General features: G+C 45.3%; 1 protein-coding gene across 1 annotated transcript in view; it reads right to left on the minus strand.

The window, feature by feature from the left end:
• Positions 1–16,916, minus strand: part of NFRKB (nuclear factor related to kappaB binding protein) — a 627,787-nt gene that overhangs the window by 558,015 nt on the left and 52,856 nt on the right. Inside the window, exons 2-3 of the mRNA XM_085647204.1 lie at positions 7,758–7,958; positions 7,437–7,638 (exon numbers count right to left, since the gene is read on the minus strand). Of these exons, the coding sequence (XP_085503330.1) occupies positions 7,437–7,638; positions 7,758–7,892 (337 nt within the window). The 5' untranslated portion in view covers positions 7,893–7,958. The remainder of the gene's footprint in view (positions 1–7,436; positions 7,639–7,757; positions 7,959–16,916) is intronic.

The following is a 16,916-nucleotide window of genomic DNA, read 5'->3' on the forward strand; positions in this document are numbered from 1 at the left end:
GAATGAGCTGAATATTCCCTTCACTTCCGGCCGTCATGATGGTCAGTGGAATTTATAAAACCGCCCCTTCATGTTCTCAAAGAAAAGCCCCCAGTGAACTCTACCCTGAGCCCAATTTGCAACTCGTCACTACTTGGAACATTACCGACCTCACACAACTCAGTGGCTATTTTTAAGTTGCAATTTACACATGTTCGCTACAAAAAAAGAGCGCTTTTACTTGTCAAGTATGCCTATTTAATTGAGGGTGATCTCTTTAACCTATTAAGTGTGGGCATCGGCCAACGGACACCCTATCTCCCCAGTGCGTGTTAGCCACTGGCAGATGTAGGGGTGGTGTTATAAGAACACTCTGGTGCCTTTTCTTCAATTTTAGCTTGGGCTGCTGGGAAAAAGCATCCCCAGCAGGCCGAGGCTGTACTTTTGGTAAAGATCATCAGCATTGTAATTACTACAAAACTGAAAGTAAGCAATAGACTCGATTTACTTTCACTACTTCAAGCTCAACCCTCCAAGAACTGGACAGGGGGGGTTGAAATCGCTGGAAAGGGGAGGATCTCTCCTTCCAATGGTATAGTTACCAGTGGATGCCTGGATGGGGATTGCTGCAGGAGAGCGACCCCAAGCAGCAATCCACCCACTTGACACCAGGGATTTTTGGCAGTGGGACCGACTTTCTTATGGATGGAAGTGCTTGTGCTCCCCAGACCACCCCTCCCAATACTCGCCCTCCCCCAACGATCCCCTCCTGTTTCCCGGGGAGTGGGAGGGTGAGGGCGATTATTTCTAATCTGTCCCTTGGGGGGACGACATCGGGGAACAGCCCTCGAAAAATCATTGTGGAATTCTTATCCACAATGCTCTGCAATCCTCAAATTTTGCTTAAAATCACACATTTTTCTTGTATTTCTGTGACGTACACTTACAGATTTCACAGGGATCTAGAAAATTGATAACAACAAGGATTTTCCCACATGTCCCGATAAAAATGCTAACTCACTTTTCTGGCTGGGGCTAGTGCCTGCGACAGGAACAGGAAAACATTAAGGGATCCACCTGAGGCACACTACACTGGACTCCACAGTGTGCCTAGTTTTCAGCATTGTCTGGGTTTGGTAGGTTTCCCTAGCTGTTGGCTGACACCGGGGCCAAAAACCACAGCTACCCCTGTTGCCAACCCATGTAAACTGTTTTGACAGGAAATGTTGAGGTCTCCTCTTTGAGTTTGGGGTCTGTTGCTGTAGCTGGCGCTAGGCCCACCCACACAAGTGAGGTACCTTTCTTATCAGGAGATGTGGGGGAACACTAGGTGGTAAGAAATTTGAGCGGACCCACAGATTCCAGAACTTTCCCTCACTGAAATGCAAGGCAAATGTGTGTCTTTGGCAAACATTTTAGATTTGCAAGGGTTTTTGGGTAAGATAACCTGGGGAAAATCACACAAGTTACCCAACCCTGTGTCTAGTTTTCAGAAATGTGTGGTTTTGGTAGGTTTCCCTAGGTACTAGCTTAGCTAGGGCCCAAAATTCACAGCTACCCAATCTGCGGGGAAACAAAAAGAAAGAGGGAAGTTTTGAGAGGAAATATTTCATCTGTCCATGTTGCATTTTGGGCCTTTCCTGACGAGGGGGCTTTCCCCAAACACACAAATGAAGTACCATTTTTATCAGGAGAGATTTGGGAACGCTGGGTGGAAGGAAACATGTGATTCCCAACAGATTCCAGAACTTTTCCTCACAGAAATGTGAGGAAAATGTGTGCCATATTTTAAGAACTTCTGGTTAAGAAAACCTGGTGAGAACCACACAAGTCACACCACCCTGGCACAACACCAGGTGTCGAATTTTCAGAAATGTCTGATATGGAAGGTTCCCCTGGGTGGTGGCTAAGCTAGCGCTACCTACAATGTAAATAAATAAAAGTGAGGATCTTGCTGGATGAAATAGGTTGTCTCCAGGTCGGGTTAATTGGGTGTTTTGCATTGCAGGCGCTTGGACCAGCCACTGGTAACGGGTACTGGTATTATCATGGGAAAATGTGGGAAAAGAGAATAGTGGAACATGTTTTATTACCAATTGGGTTTCTCTACATTTGTGAGCTCCAAATGTAGGCCAGTGTGCATGAAAGAAGGTATTTTTTCAAAATGCCCTCACCTGATAGTATGGGTAACCCTAAATTCAGAGGCACACAGATAACCACGGACCAAAATTCAGTAGCTGGTGCAACTTTCAGAAATCCATGGGTTTACTTGATAACTATTTTTCACTCTCTATATTTTACCATATGAATTGCTCAATATTCAGTACATAATGAAAAACATAGTAAGCAGCTCAGTTGCCAGCTCGGAGTAACATGGGTTTTCTTCACCACCTACAAACCCTATATATCACTGAAACCAGAAGTGTCTAGCAGACATAATGTGCAAATCTGCCATCGTGATAATTAGATACAGATGAAAACATCACAAATGGCAGTTTTTCCTACTTTTTTATTTCAACCATTAGTTCCTCTGGGAAAACCTTAAGAGCGCTACACAAATGACCCCTTTGTAACGCCCTGAACGTCTCAGGATCGTTTAACAGACACGATAATGAGAACGCAACCACTTGTGAAGGTTTAGTTATTTTAATGAAGGCAAAAATAATACAAGGAATAAACAAAGGTTATAGTCACTGGAATCCTCCAGGCAAAGTACGTTACCAGCCCACAGCACGGATGGTCCTAACCGTCCTCTGCATATACGCCGATCCCGGCGTATGCCAACAGAGGGCAGAAATGAAATGGCCGACAATGCCAATCGGTAGGCTGTGAGGGGCACGAAGAGTGTTGGGGAGAATCGAGGAGTCAGGGAAACACCCAGCCGGGGTCTCTACCTGAAGGGAGCAGCCGCTCAACCTCTTCCTCAGACTGCACCGGGACGCGGAGTCACCTCCTGGTGATGCGTCACCGATACCCCAATCACAAGCAAAGAAGACTGAACCGAGAGCAGCCGCTCGATCGATCCTGTGGACTTCCGAGTCTGTAACGCGGCAAACACCTCCTGGTGTGCGTTACAGCTGGCAGTCCCTGTATCTCTGGTCGGGCTGGGAGTTACGACTCCAACCAGCAAAAGCGCCACTGCGCTTTGACTCAGCCGAGTCAAAAAGCGAAGCTCAATGGTTATCCGGTAGAGCTTCCGGGTCCTTCACAGGTGACGATGGGGCAAGACACGGCCCAGGGAGTAACGACTCGACCTACCTCCGTTCTTGCCTTACTGGAGCACCACTCCGGAACACTGCTCTTCACTAAGCAGGTACGTCGGTGTAAACACAATATCCGACAGCGTTGTACCTCCCGGTTCCTCCCTTTATAGGGCGTGTTTTCCTTGAGTTATGTAACAGCTCTCCTGTTTACATAAGGGCGTGTTTTCCTTGAGTTATGTAACAGCTCTCCTGTTTACATAAGGGTGTGTTTTCCTTGAGTTATGTAACAGCTCTCCTGTTTACATAACCTCTCAACCGCTAAGCATCCTGGGAGATGTAGTCCGTTTTCGCTGGTTACCGTTTTCCTCCCCTCGCATGACAGGAATTCTTGACACCCTTGCTGCATTCAGAATTGTCTACTTTTCAGAAATCTATAGCTTTACAAGATCACCCATGTCTGTCACAACGGTTTCCACCACAAACTAGAAAATGGTTGTAGGCACAAAAATGAATGGAAATTGGCTACCTCTTAAGAAATGGCAAACTGTTGTGTAGTTCCTAATAATACATGGGATCTGTGCGTTTAGTCAACATAAACTAAGTGATTGGTATCCAGACTGATTCCAGACACCCCCAGAGGAAATGTTACCCTTTAGACCAGCTAGCTCACAGCGCCATCATAAGCCCCCCAACTTTACCAATAAGCTTATAGTTTCTGGCGACTATTGAACATGACAACCCTTGATCCTTCAGGGATCGTGGAAACAGTACAGCACTTTTTGCTCAGTTAATAGTGCTCACTTAGTCTCAGAGATATACAAAGAATAAACAAAATGGACGTTTTCAGTAAGCACTTATTGAACCAGCGTCATTGTAGTATAAAACATGTTTGCTGCAACAATCATTAGACCGAAACAGATTACAAATACCGACGGAGTAAATAAAAGGTCGAATTCTACCATGGTGCTAAAACAGTAAATATATGCAGGCAAATCGATACACGGCAGTAATCAAGCATACTCTTAAGATGTGAACCCTATCGAAGTGTACATAGCATGTATGTGGGTGTAAATCCAAGAATCTCCTAGGAAAGAGCTAACCCATTACCTGATGGGAGAGAATGAGGGACCCCGAATTTGTCTTGAGTGGGACACCCCGAAAGGGATGTCCCACTGTGTGCTGGAGCTTCTGCGTGAAGTTTCTTGTGTCAGCGTGGAATCCTCTCCTCTGGTTACCCAGCGAAGATGTGGTTCTTTTATACCCAAAAGGTCCCCTCAGGGGTTCCACCTAGATATGTAATGGCTTGCCATTACGTGTATTGGACCTTTCGTCCAAGAAAGACGACGGCGGTGACTTTTGTACAGAGCTATTATACAGAATATGGTAATCCTGCTGTGTACATCCTGGGAAGGGATTAAGATATGATACTAGGAACCTTCATGAATAATAAAGGAGACCAGTTTTGGAGAAAACTGATCGATATTAATTCAGCACATAACTAGGTAAAAGGTCAATGCCAGAACTGTTATGCAAGGCCTATATTGGGTTACATTGGGGCTCATAACAAAACCAGTGGTAAAAGTAAATATTTTTTTATCAGCTCTACTTGTTTCTGAAATCTGGGAAAATTGTGATTTTAGAACAGCAAACCTTTCGTAAGTGCCATTTTTAGGGGGGAAAACGGAACTTACTTATGCAGCACTATTTCCCCCCCCAAAAAAACATTGTGTTATATTTTGGCTATGTTCTGTCCTCTCAAAGGGAATCCACAAACCCTGGGTACCTTTGAAATTTTATTCAGAGAGAAGAGGGAGCACATTTTGTATGCTGGACAATTCTTAAGAGCAGGGGGTATATTTACTTACCAATGTAATCTTCACTGGATCAGATGAAGATGGTAGGGTCTATTCGTTGTTTTTTGATTATTTATTTGCTATATTCATTTTTTTGTTTAACATTGTTTTTATTGTTTTTCAATAAATTGCAGTTTACAGTGTATCTTCGTTTTGATCAATAGTATCAATACTGTTCAGATCATAACTTTACAGAGATAGAACACTCATTATCAGCGGACACTTCGGGCTGTTACATCTGTTATAGACTGCTTGTGTCTATTACTGTTCTAGTATCGTAGCATACTGAGATAACTTATACATTGCTTATTTAACAACATAACATAGAACGTTGGAACCCAAAACCTAGAGCATTTACAATAGAATTATCCTTTTCCCCGTGCGCCACCCCCACAACTTTCCCTCTCTGCCCGTGCGCTCCGCCTAGCATATCTTTGTCTGTGCAGTGTGTTCACTCAGTCCCCCCATTCCGTTCAATGTTCAACAGCTATGGTTTAGATGGTGCACCCTTTTGTTATGTGGGGGCTACGTGTAGACATGGGAAGAAAGACAGAGAGGACCTCCATGGACCTGTGCAGAGCGGGGAGAACGCGGCGCTGAACCCTGTCCTACGTTCCCTGTATTCTGTGTCTGCTGCACTCTCAAGTCCGTCATTTATTTGCTATATTCATATAAAACATTCAGTCTATCCAAATTTTGGTAGAGAAGTAAACTCAGGTTTGAGAAGGCACAGTGCATTTTTCAGGGTCCATCAATGTGATCAATTGTAGGAGCCAGATTAGAAACAGAGGTCATCCAGTAAGATGTTTACTGGCCGTGGGGAAACAGTCCTTTCAAAGCGGTTTGATACCTCTGCAACGCTATCGAAACTTTGCTGCAAGATCATATACGCATCTTGAGTCTGTGATATCCTTATTAGCCTAATTATATATGCCACAGCTTCAAAGAGTGAGTGCCAGTCGAATACTCCATAGCACTGAACACACAACAATTTTTATGTTAGTCATTTAGGCTTCATAAAGTGCCAATAAGCAGCGCCAGGAGGTTTAATTTGAATACACTAAGAAAAACAAGAGATATATTCACACACTAAACGCACAGCTCAGTAGAGCAAATGAATCAAGTCTGATATTGAAATGAAGAAGCTCTACTCCTACGAAGTGGCTTTTGTTTATTTTTCTTAAATTGAGAAGTCACAAAAATCCAAGGTTGGAGTTCACGTATGGTGACTAATTTTGTTGAATTTTATATTCAAAACCATAGCGGGGATACAAGTATAGAACTCATTCTTTCAATCGGACAATTTTCTTCATTTAATGTGTAGTTATACTTCCTGTGTGGTTGTGTGCTTTCCATTCTTCTTGAAACTTCTACCTAATCAATGTAGCTTCTCTGCATCACCTCCTGTGACTTACTGTTCCTTCTAGGTTACCACTATGTAGACTTTGTCTCTCTATTTTCAAACTTAACTCACTGGAACGATTTTAAATTAACACGGCTTTCGGATTCATTAAAAAGTAAGAATACTATCATTCCACTAAAAATACACATCTATTACAATCATATTATGACTGAAAAAATAGGAAGAGATCATACTCTGAACAGAGGAGAGATTTTAAAAAATGGACAGGAACTATTGTTCTTTTCCTTTTGCATTATTCTTTGGGGTCCCTCCTCCTTTCTCAGCCCCTGATTACAGGACTACCTGAAACTTTCCAGGAAGGATCTGAGGTGGATGAAATTTCTTTTGGAAAGTTTTGTGAACATTCATCAAAAGGCACCAAAGTTATTAGGAAAACAAACAAAAACTCCCTCTTTCTATGGAAAGTCTGACCTAACTTGATCTATACACTGGTGACCACCACAGTGTAATGTTATCTATATATATTTTTTTTTCACGATGACACCGCTGAAGAAACACCACTCACTTGGGATAACTGCTAGCACTACAGGGACCAGCAGGCAGTTGTACTGTCTACGCCCACTGGGGCGGATCCTATGGCTATTTAGTGCTGCATTGGTGAAGCAAGTGTTTTTTTTTTTTACATCGGCCCATGATTAAGTGCACGTTTGCACGAAACGCGTCGGGCTGGGCTCAAGACTGTTGTACAGATCTCTGTCCTCTGAGCTGCTGCTTTCTGAAATAAAAGCGCTGATACTTACCCTCTAGCGTGTGGCTTCCTTGAGGGGACACCCTTTTGTTGTTGCAAATATATACATCTCAAAGGATTTCAACTCCCGCTACTTCCAGCCTGCCAGGTGGCGAAGAAGGAGACGCAGACCCCGCAGTTTTCAGGCAATATAACAAAATTCACATTTTTGTTCTATACAATGGTATGTAAGTTAGTATGCAATATAAATGGAAAAACTTTAATAAACATATTATTAAACCATAGCTCACCACGGAAGAGTTTCTGTGCCAGGTGAAGCGGGTTCCCAAAGCGGAAGTTCTCCCCTCCAAAGAGAGAAGTGATGACCTGCTCCTGCCTTTCCTCCTTCTCCTCTGGGAGCTGGGGCAGAAATTTCTTAAGGTGTTCCCTCTGGGATTCGGTTAGCACTTCCTTCCATGTAGTTTCACTAACTACATCAAAAAATATCTCAGGCTACAGAAGATTACAAAGACAAAAAGATAAAAAAAAAAACAATGTGAAAAGAGGAAAGTAGTGGGTTTTTCATCATGTGTAAAAGCCCTAACACCGAACAAAACGTTTGTTATACTCACATCCTCCAGGAGATCTTCCGGCAGACTGACTCTTGTTCCCCCAAGCATGCAATCTTCCATTATCCCTGTTCCATTTCCTTCACCACAGGGCCCAAGCTCTAGTGGGTCTGTCAACATGTGATCCAGAGACTCCATACCACCTCCTCCCAGGAAACACTAGCAAGAGCAATCCAAATTCAAGCCATAGTTCTAGTTTGTAACCTGTTGGGAAAGAATAGTCTTTTAGTCATGGTATGTTCCTCCAAAGCATCTACGCTTCTGAAACTTAACCCAAAAGGCACCCTTGTCAGAAATACGTTTAGCATCTCTGTTAATCTCATTACCTATACATTTAAAAGAAAAGTGAATGTATAGTTCAGGAGAAGTCAGGAAATGGAAGACTATGTTGAGAAACAGAGATTAGTTGAAGCCTAAATTAAAATAATTCAGAGACACAGTCAGTCAAGAAGGTGTAAAAGTGAATTAATTAAAGTGTAAGATTCAAGCTTAGAACTAAGTCTCCCAATTCCCTTAATTGTATATGTTTACCGTGGGCAGAAAAGGTGCTACTGGGCCTCAACGTGATGGTTGCGGTCGTTTGCCACTGATACCCTGGCATCTGTCCTATTATGGTTCTGCAAACTGGGCCAGGAACACGCTTTCTGCACTTGAATCTCAAGGTAGTGAGGACGAGCAATAAAAGGCTTCTCAGAGAGGTAGCATGGCGAACAAGTGTTCAGAACGCAACAGTCAACCAATAGACACGAAACGTTACTGTACAGCCCAGTGTTTAACTTTTGAGTTAAAAAAAGGCTTTAATCTTACAGCATGATAGAATACTACAAAGCCCAAAAAGGAAATTCAAACACATAGTTGTAATACTGCTTGCTATCTTCCATGAGGCACTGCGTCCTTGATATCCCCTCCACCCCAAAGTTCCCCAGTGTCTAAAATTCCTATTGGGAAACACGGGACACGGCACTAGTTAGGCACAGGTGTAGTTTATTCAGAGCGGCTCCAAGGAGTAGATGTACAAACATTTCAGTTTGCTTGTACCTTTTTAAAAGTACCTGTCAAAAGTCTTACGTTTGCATCACAGTCTGCAGTCCGCTTCCTCATTCTCTCGCTCCACTCTCAGTTTTAAACCAGTGCTTACTTACGTTCTTGAAACTGCAGTACGGGTGGTATCGGGAAGATTAATGCTGTAGGGGCTGAGGCAGTACTCTGAACTTGACAGCAGGGAGATGTTCGCATAGCAGAACTCATTATATGCAGCGACAGCCTCTCTAAGTCAGATGCATGAGGATCACTAGGATGGCAGGTGCAACATCGAGGCTGACTGTGAACACATGGATGCCTTCAGCACCCGCAGCCTCCAGCCAATTGGGCCTCCCTCCTCAGCAGTGATTAATTAGCCTGACTCAGAAGTCAGCAGTGGTAGCACCAGTCTTTCAGTCCCATACCAGACTGTTGGTCACTCCCCATGCTTGCAATTTTAGGAGTTGTGATTCAGTACACTGGTGCACCCATCCACACAAGAAAGGCTCCCTCATAACCATTAGCTTTCTTGATTTGTTCCCCTTGCCAAGAAGACACTCTTCCAGCAGAAAATGCATACTTCAGGTGATGTCCCCCCACATCTAGGAGACTTGCTGACCTTGGTCACACCGCATTCCTTTGAGTCACCACAACAGCGTGCCCTTTGTTTATCATGAAAAACTTAGAACTGTAATAAAGTGGGATGGTTTATATCCTACTTTTATATGCATTTTCCAGACAAGGGATGTATATCCACTCTCTAAAGTTTCACAACTGGTGTGAATTAGTTCTGTTTTCTGGCTGTTACTCAGTCACAGTCTTGTGCAAGGCTTGGCTCTCACAGCAGGTAGGAATGATACTGGCGCTTCTAGCAGGAGTATTCACAGCAAGGGCACAATTAAGTGTGAGATCTCTGCACCTGGCTGTGCTCAACGTTCCTTAAGCAGTGATCAGGGACAGACGATAGGTTCTCTCTGTCTAGAAACTCTCTCACTTTGAACGAAAGAAAATGCAGTCCAACCTCTCCCATTTACCATCTACCAAAGTGACTCTAAGGGTCACAAAGCTGACCTCCTGTTCTGAGCTACAGGGATATGTAGGAAGCAGGCTTTTTATGTAGTGGGCCAAAGTAGGGGCACACTAGGCAAAAAGTCCAGATGACCCTTATTGGTTTTCAGGGGCTTACTTTAAGAATCTCAAGCGCTCTATTAACGGCAGTGTGGTCAAGCAGCTTAGGCTTATCAGATGGGAGTGTTAAGCATTTGTTGCATGCGCAGAGGCAAAGAATGAGACACACACAAGAAAAAAATTGAGACAATTTGAAAATAACACCGATTTTCATATAATTTTAGACACCAAGATCATCAGAATCAGGTAAGTAAAAACACTGCATACATATACTTGCAAACAATTGGTAAAGTGGCTTTTAGGACTTTAGGTGCTTAAGGGCTAAGGACCAAAGAACCACCAGCAGTTCAGTTTTACCTGCCCTGGTGTGTCCAGGTGCGGAGGTGCTGATCACGTTGGTAGCCTCAAGCGCTACACATTAAAGTCAGTCAGTCAAATCATTTTATTCGATACTTAAAATTATTAAGATCATAAAAGTACAGAAAACACACTATAAAGTTTACATTCTAAAAATACAGCTTTCACAATTCAAATGGTGACAATTTGTTTAAGACAGGGAGTTTAAAAACAAAATAAAATTCATAATTCATAGGATGAAATGGTTCCGCCGCCTAGTCTTCCATGAAAGGAGTTGATATAAGGCCACAGTAAAACAAACTAATTCATTACATAATGAGTGTAAAAAATACAAGGCCGGACGACACTCGATAAAGTCATATTTGCGCATACGCGGCCAAATTAGTCTTTTGCGGTGCAGAAAAAAAAGATGCGTAAATTTGATTGAGGAGAGGAGCCATCACACGGACAGGGTGGAAGATCTGCTATAGAGTAAATACCAGCTGGGAAAGAAAACATACAAGGAATGAGATTCAAACGGAAACTTACTAGGATAAATAGGTGGCGTGGGTGGGTTACAATGCATAAATATCTCAGGGCGCCTTCCTGTTCAATTGGGCACTCTAGATATAATTTTACGAGCGTTTTTGAGCAATAGAGCGGTACCTGTAACAAAAAGGCTGCAAGTGGGGCCTTCGGGATAAGTCCGGCAGAATCCAAGAGGGGGGGCTCGACTCATGAGGGTCTCTGGAGCAAGGGGACACAGTCGGTTTCTGTGGACCTGCGCTGGAGGGCTCAGGTGCCGAGGTGTTTTGTCCGGCAGGTCGCTTGAGTTTGAGGCTCTCATGGTTTCAGAGTGTCCCGGAGAGGGGAAGAAAACCGGGCAGCAGGTCCACTCTCAGTGTGTGCCTCATTGGTCCTGAAGTCCCTCGTTGGCAGGTCACTTAAGCAGCTGTGGTGTCCAGGCTGGACACTTAACAAGCCTTGGCTGTGGCAAATGCTCCAGTACCCAGGGTACTGGTGCTGGGAGGCTTCTGGAGGGTTAGTGTCTCGAAACTCGCTGGAGAGACTGGGCTGACGTCCTGAACCCACGGTGACCTCCCCCTGACAAGAAGAACAGGAAAAGTATGGTCGGTGCCTGCAGATGCAGGGGGGTGCTCCTTTACCCCAAGGGAGATCATCTGGGGTTGACGAAGCACAGCGCAGTCCTCCAAAGACTTAGGAGGATCCCCACCTTTTGGACGAGCTGGGTCGGTGCAACTGTCAAGGTACCAGCAGCACGGTAGGGTGTGGCACCAAGTTCAGGGTGAGTCTTCAGTTCTAGAGGCCACTACTCTTCTTTGTCCTTCTTCTGTTCCCAGGTAGGCGAATCCGAGTGCCTGTTGTCAAGGAGACCCCTAAATACTGAATTATGGGACGTTTACTGAAGTGTAGGGTAGTAGCCAATGCACTACTTACCCCTGGAGTGACAACACCCCCTATAAGACCACTTCCTGTGGAGTGAGCATAATTCTGATCCAGAGTTCCTAGTTTAATCAAATCCAAGATGGTAAAACCCTTTCTCGGCTGTCCCCTTCAGGAGGAGTACCTTAAGGGTCTGCCTAGCCTAAAAGTGCAACAAGCTTACTGACTATCTAATTTTCAACCTGCTCTGGTGCCAAATGGGCCCCAGGGTAGGGGATGGTATTCCCCAGGTCTGGCGGAAGCCGGGGTCGCAGAACAAAGGCAGCAGAGGCTTTGAAGCCTCTGGTCTTGATATGCTAAATCTCTAGTCATCTGCTGAAGGAGATTTTACCACCTTCCTCCAGAGCAGGCATTGTTTCTGGCCACTGAGAGCACTGGCTCTCACCTACAGCGAGTCAGAAACTTGAATGTGGGGGCAGGCTGGGCGATACCAATCAGCCAACAGAGGTCTAGTAGGTTTTCAAGATACAAATATGTTTATTTCGGAATAGATACATCCTTAAAAACATCACAAAAGATAAAACACATAAAATACAATCAGTTAGAGCAGACAGATATATAAAATCATTGCAACAATATCTCCTAGCATAAATGAGTATTCAATAAACTAGGATAAAAAAACTCATTAATATAAGATAATTTAAAACACAAATCATTTCTAGCAGTGATTAAGCACCAATCAATTAAAGGAAAGAAAAAAGGGGCTTCACAGACATGGAGCCCCACACCCAGGTTATGTGAGGTACCATAGGCTAGGGACATCACATGTAGAAGCTGTCGCTACAATAAGCTAAAAAACAAACACAATTTATAATGCTTCATATAAAATGATACATGCAGACTGCTCATAATCATTCTTCAGTGTAGATAAATGTACTGCTATTAGCATTCACTCAGCAGGAATGTGCATGGCCAGTCTTTAGCGCCAAAATGTCCAGAATTAGTGGCTGCATGCATTATCAGCACACAATTTCATGATTGTTACATGATAGCTAAGCCATTAGCACCCCTGCGATGGTACTAGAGAAATGAATACTTCTAATTAGCAAGTCAGTATATGCCTAGAAGACACTACAGCACAAAGTAACTATACAGCTGCTAGTGCTTAACATCTGACTGACCAAATCCAGCCCAGAAATGTTGCCACAGACCACGTACATAGAGATCTTGGATGAGATTGTAAAATCCTCATAGCCGTTACACAATTTCTTGTGCTCAGAGTTTGGCAAACCAGCCTATTCCAGCACCTCCTTGGCTGGGCATCGACTGAGTAAATAAACAACACATGGGCTATACTTTCTTGGGGGTGTGGCCTAGCGCTGATGAAGTAAGGAGCTTTGGCCCGCGCTCCTGTCGGAGATCCCCCACCCAGGGCCATCCTCACATGATTAAGGGGAATAAGGAAGAGGAACCGGAACCCCACCTGGAGGTGCACACTATACACCGGCAGTGAGGACCAATAAAACGCAGGAAGCGGACAGATGTGACCGATCGACGGAGCTGCATGAAAAAACAAAATGGTGACCACGGCGACCGATACGACCTATGAGGCCCAGGGGCACAGCAGCTCTCCGACTGGAAGCCGGCAGAGAGGGAAGGTGTGCGCGACGGAGCCCCTGGGAGGCGGAGCGGGAGACGAACTACAAGGCCTGGCCTTTCCCCTCCGGATTTCGATTACCAAGGAAGGGACAGCAACTGAAGCCAGCCACGGGTGGAGGCAGCACCCGACTTCCACACACCAGGAGGGAGGAGACCAGCGCTGAAACTAGCAGTCCTGAGGCGAAGAGCGGCTGAGTCGGACCCCCAAGGGAAGAGCAGAGGAGGTGGAGGTGAGCCTGGGAGCCCGGACTTCTCCCTTGGGGCGGAGGCGACTGCGAATCCCTGACTCTCCGGAGGTTGGGGCCTTAAAATAAGCCACGAGGGCAGCCGCCTCCCGATTGAGCTGCTGGAAGCGGAACACGGCTGCTCACGAGGCTGGTGCCTCCAAGAGGAAAAGAGGAGTGACTGGACCTTGTAGGTACCATACAGAGGTTGGGCCCAGGCAGATGGGAGGGCACCCTGGGAGCACTGTAGGACATAAGACTTTGGCACCTGGGGCCAGACACAGAGACACGAGCGCCTTGCAGCACTATATAGAGCCACAGAGGATCCACAAGGAGGACTGGAGACCAATAAGAGCCTGACGCAGCACCCGGCAAAGAGACCCCAGGTATAAAGGAAGGGGTGTAGGAAAATGAGAGAACACCGGGGAAGGCAGACCGGCTTAAGGTGGTGGACCCCGAGCAGCGAGGATAGTTTCCACCTAGCTACACACAGGAATAGAGAATGACGGCACGCAGTAGGCAGTGTATTGCTGCGAGGAATAAGGCTGATTGAGCCAGAGAGGACAGAAGCACTCCCAGGTCTGATACAAGTGGATGCGACCCAAGAGGGAACCCAACACCCAACAGGAGAGCAAGGAGTAGAGGATCATAACTAGACAGAGCGGGGCGGAGGGCGGAGGACCTAATTAATCAAGGCCCAGAACCAAGACCCCCAGGAAGGGGGACTTCGTAAGACTGGGAGAGTGCTGCCTCGGAAGGAGAGAAGAGGGGAACCAGACATGCTTCGGCCCTCCCTGAACACAAGAGGGCACGCTGGGGCACACCGCACCGATAACGAATACCCCAGAGAGCCGAAGCATCCTGCAGGTGCTGGAGCGGGTAGTACAACATTTTATATACCCCCCCCCCCCATTCTGCATGTTTATATTAATCTGAATATTCAATAGTAATATTAATTCGTTTGAAGTGGAAACTCACCAATTATATTAACAAAAGAATTACACGTGGGATTTGCATTTTGCATGGCTAAACTAATTGTATACTAATATATGTACGCATACTAATGGTAGAAAATTAGAATATTGCATGCTATATGTTGCTTTTGTGATATAATTGTAAGTTGCCCCAGATGACATCACTGGGTGAATATAAACGCTTTGAATGTTGCTATTCTGCTAGATTATTACTTACACATAGGGGAATTAGTGAGGGTTTAACATTTTATTAGCCATTTCTATGTTTTACTTACGTTTTTGTGTTTGTTTTGCTTAAGTTGACCATTTGCGCCTCTCTAAAGATGGCTGACTGAGACGTACGACGTGACTGCTGCTGTCTCACGAGGTTCTGGGTGAAGTGCGCATGCGCCATTGCCAGCAACAATGACCTCGTCCTGACCCCAGGAGAAGATGTACCCACCAAGGACACCCTGGGAGCTTCGCCAGGACTACAACAATGAACTGTCTTTAAACCGGAACCAGCAAGTGCGATGGCTTAATCTTGCGGACTATGTGAGAACTTTACCGAGTGACCCCCAAATCCACCAATGAGGACTGTCTAAAGCTCAATCTTGATACATTTTGACATTAGTTTCATTATAAAAGTAGGTAGACAAAGCGAATTATAGAGTCCTTCTTTGAACGAACTTTAATTTCCTGACGTTATGCTGACGGAGAGGACGGTGACACTGCTGGACAGCTGTTATCCTGAATCTTTGAGAGACTGAATTGTGGCCTGACTTTGATGAATTTAAACATTTTCTACAACTTGACTGACTTGGAGGACGGCTGTTAGCCAGATTAGGTAAAAATGATGTTCTGCGGTTTGGATGATGATTTTCTAACAATTTGCAATTTAATTAGATAAACGATGTTTTGATTAATTGATAAATGTGTTGTGTCGATTATTTGAAGAAACTAGAATAGGAGAAGAGTATAGACTAACTGATTCATCACCAAATGAGGGAAATATCACAAAGTTGAAGTTAATAAAAGTATTCAATGCGCATTAGGGTTTAGGTGAAAAGATATTCCTTTCATGTCAGCGTTTGGGAAACTTATCCCTCTAGGGAAGCAGATCAATGAAGTGTGAGTGTTGGTGTTATGGGCCCCACCAATGAATGTATTTGAGTGAATGTGTTATTGCGATATTTGGTCTGTGACGAAAGGGGGAATTAGACTTTCCACGCTGCAGCACAGGCATAGTGACCCTAGCTCCCACACCGTCCTGGGCTGTGGGACAGTACGAGAACAGGTAGCAGAATCAATCAGAGGGTACCACAAGCATGCAGCACAGCCACCATGGGGGAACGTGTCACAACGACCGAAAGTGATATCCAGGAAATGAAACCTATGCTGGTCACATCGACAAATACTCTCACGTTTGGAAAAAAAGAATACACATGCGGGAGCTCAGAGCGGAGGATGCTGAGAACAGGGCGAGATGCAACAACCTGCAAATTATTGTCCTGCCTGTAAAAATAGAGGGGGACAACATGACCACATACCTGGAGGGCTGGATACGCACTTGGGTGGAGGAAGAAGGACTCTCTCCTTACTTTGCCACATAGAGTGCCAGCGAGGCCCCCCCCTCCTGCGGGACCCACAAGACATGTAGTGGCACGCCTGCTATTCTACAAAGACAGAGATCACGTGCTAGGCCAAGCTCGACTGATGGGCCAACTGATAGTGGAGAATAACACAGTCCAAATATTCCAGACTTCTCGCGGGCGGTCCAGAAGCAGAGAGCATCATATGTGGCTGCCAAAAGGAAACTGTGCCAGCTGGGCATACAATACTCTATGATATTCCCAGCTAAACTAACAGTGACAACGACAGAAGGGACACGATTCTTTAACACATCACAGGAGGTGTGGGACTGGATTGATCAACAGGCGCCACAGAAACTTGGCCCTCCCAGACAGGACAAAGGGAAAGGGGGCGAGTTCTGCAAAAAGAGAGAGAGGAACAAAGACAGGGGCCGCCCCATCGGAAGCAGAGACACAACAAGAAAGGGATATGGCGGTGACGGTGTTTGCGTCCCTCAGAGCATCTGGAAGACGAGAAACTGCCCCGCTATCAGGGGATGACTCCAGAGACTCGGATTAAAGCTTCAGCACACTGGGGAAAGCCAGTCAAGAACTCCCGACGGTGACTCCCAGCTCTGCGGACGACATTATCTGAAAATTGGTGGCCATGCAAGAACAGTAAGATGAGATAAGCTGGAGAGAGGGGGCACATAAGAAGGGCAATGACATAGCAGGAAAGACTAGGCCAGGGGCCCAGGCTTAAAGCTTGATTTACGAGAACACTGGACTGGGGAAGGGCCGCTGGCGTGAGGGGGCACTGCTCCGCTCCAGAAAGACTGCCTGGACTGACCCTACTTGAGTTACTAA

This window comes from Triturus cristatus, chromosome 3_2 (genome assembly GCF_964204655.1).
Source record: "Triturus cristatus chromosome 3_2, aTriCri1.1, whole genome shotgun sequence".
NCBI classification, from domain to species: domain Eukaryota; kingdom Metazoa; phylum Chordata; class Amphibia; order Caudata; family Salamandridae; genus Triturus; species Triturus cristatus.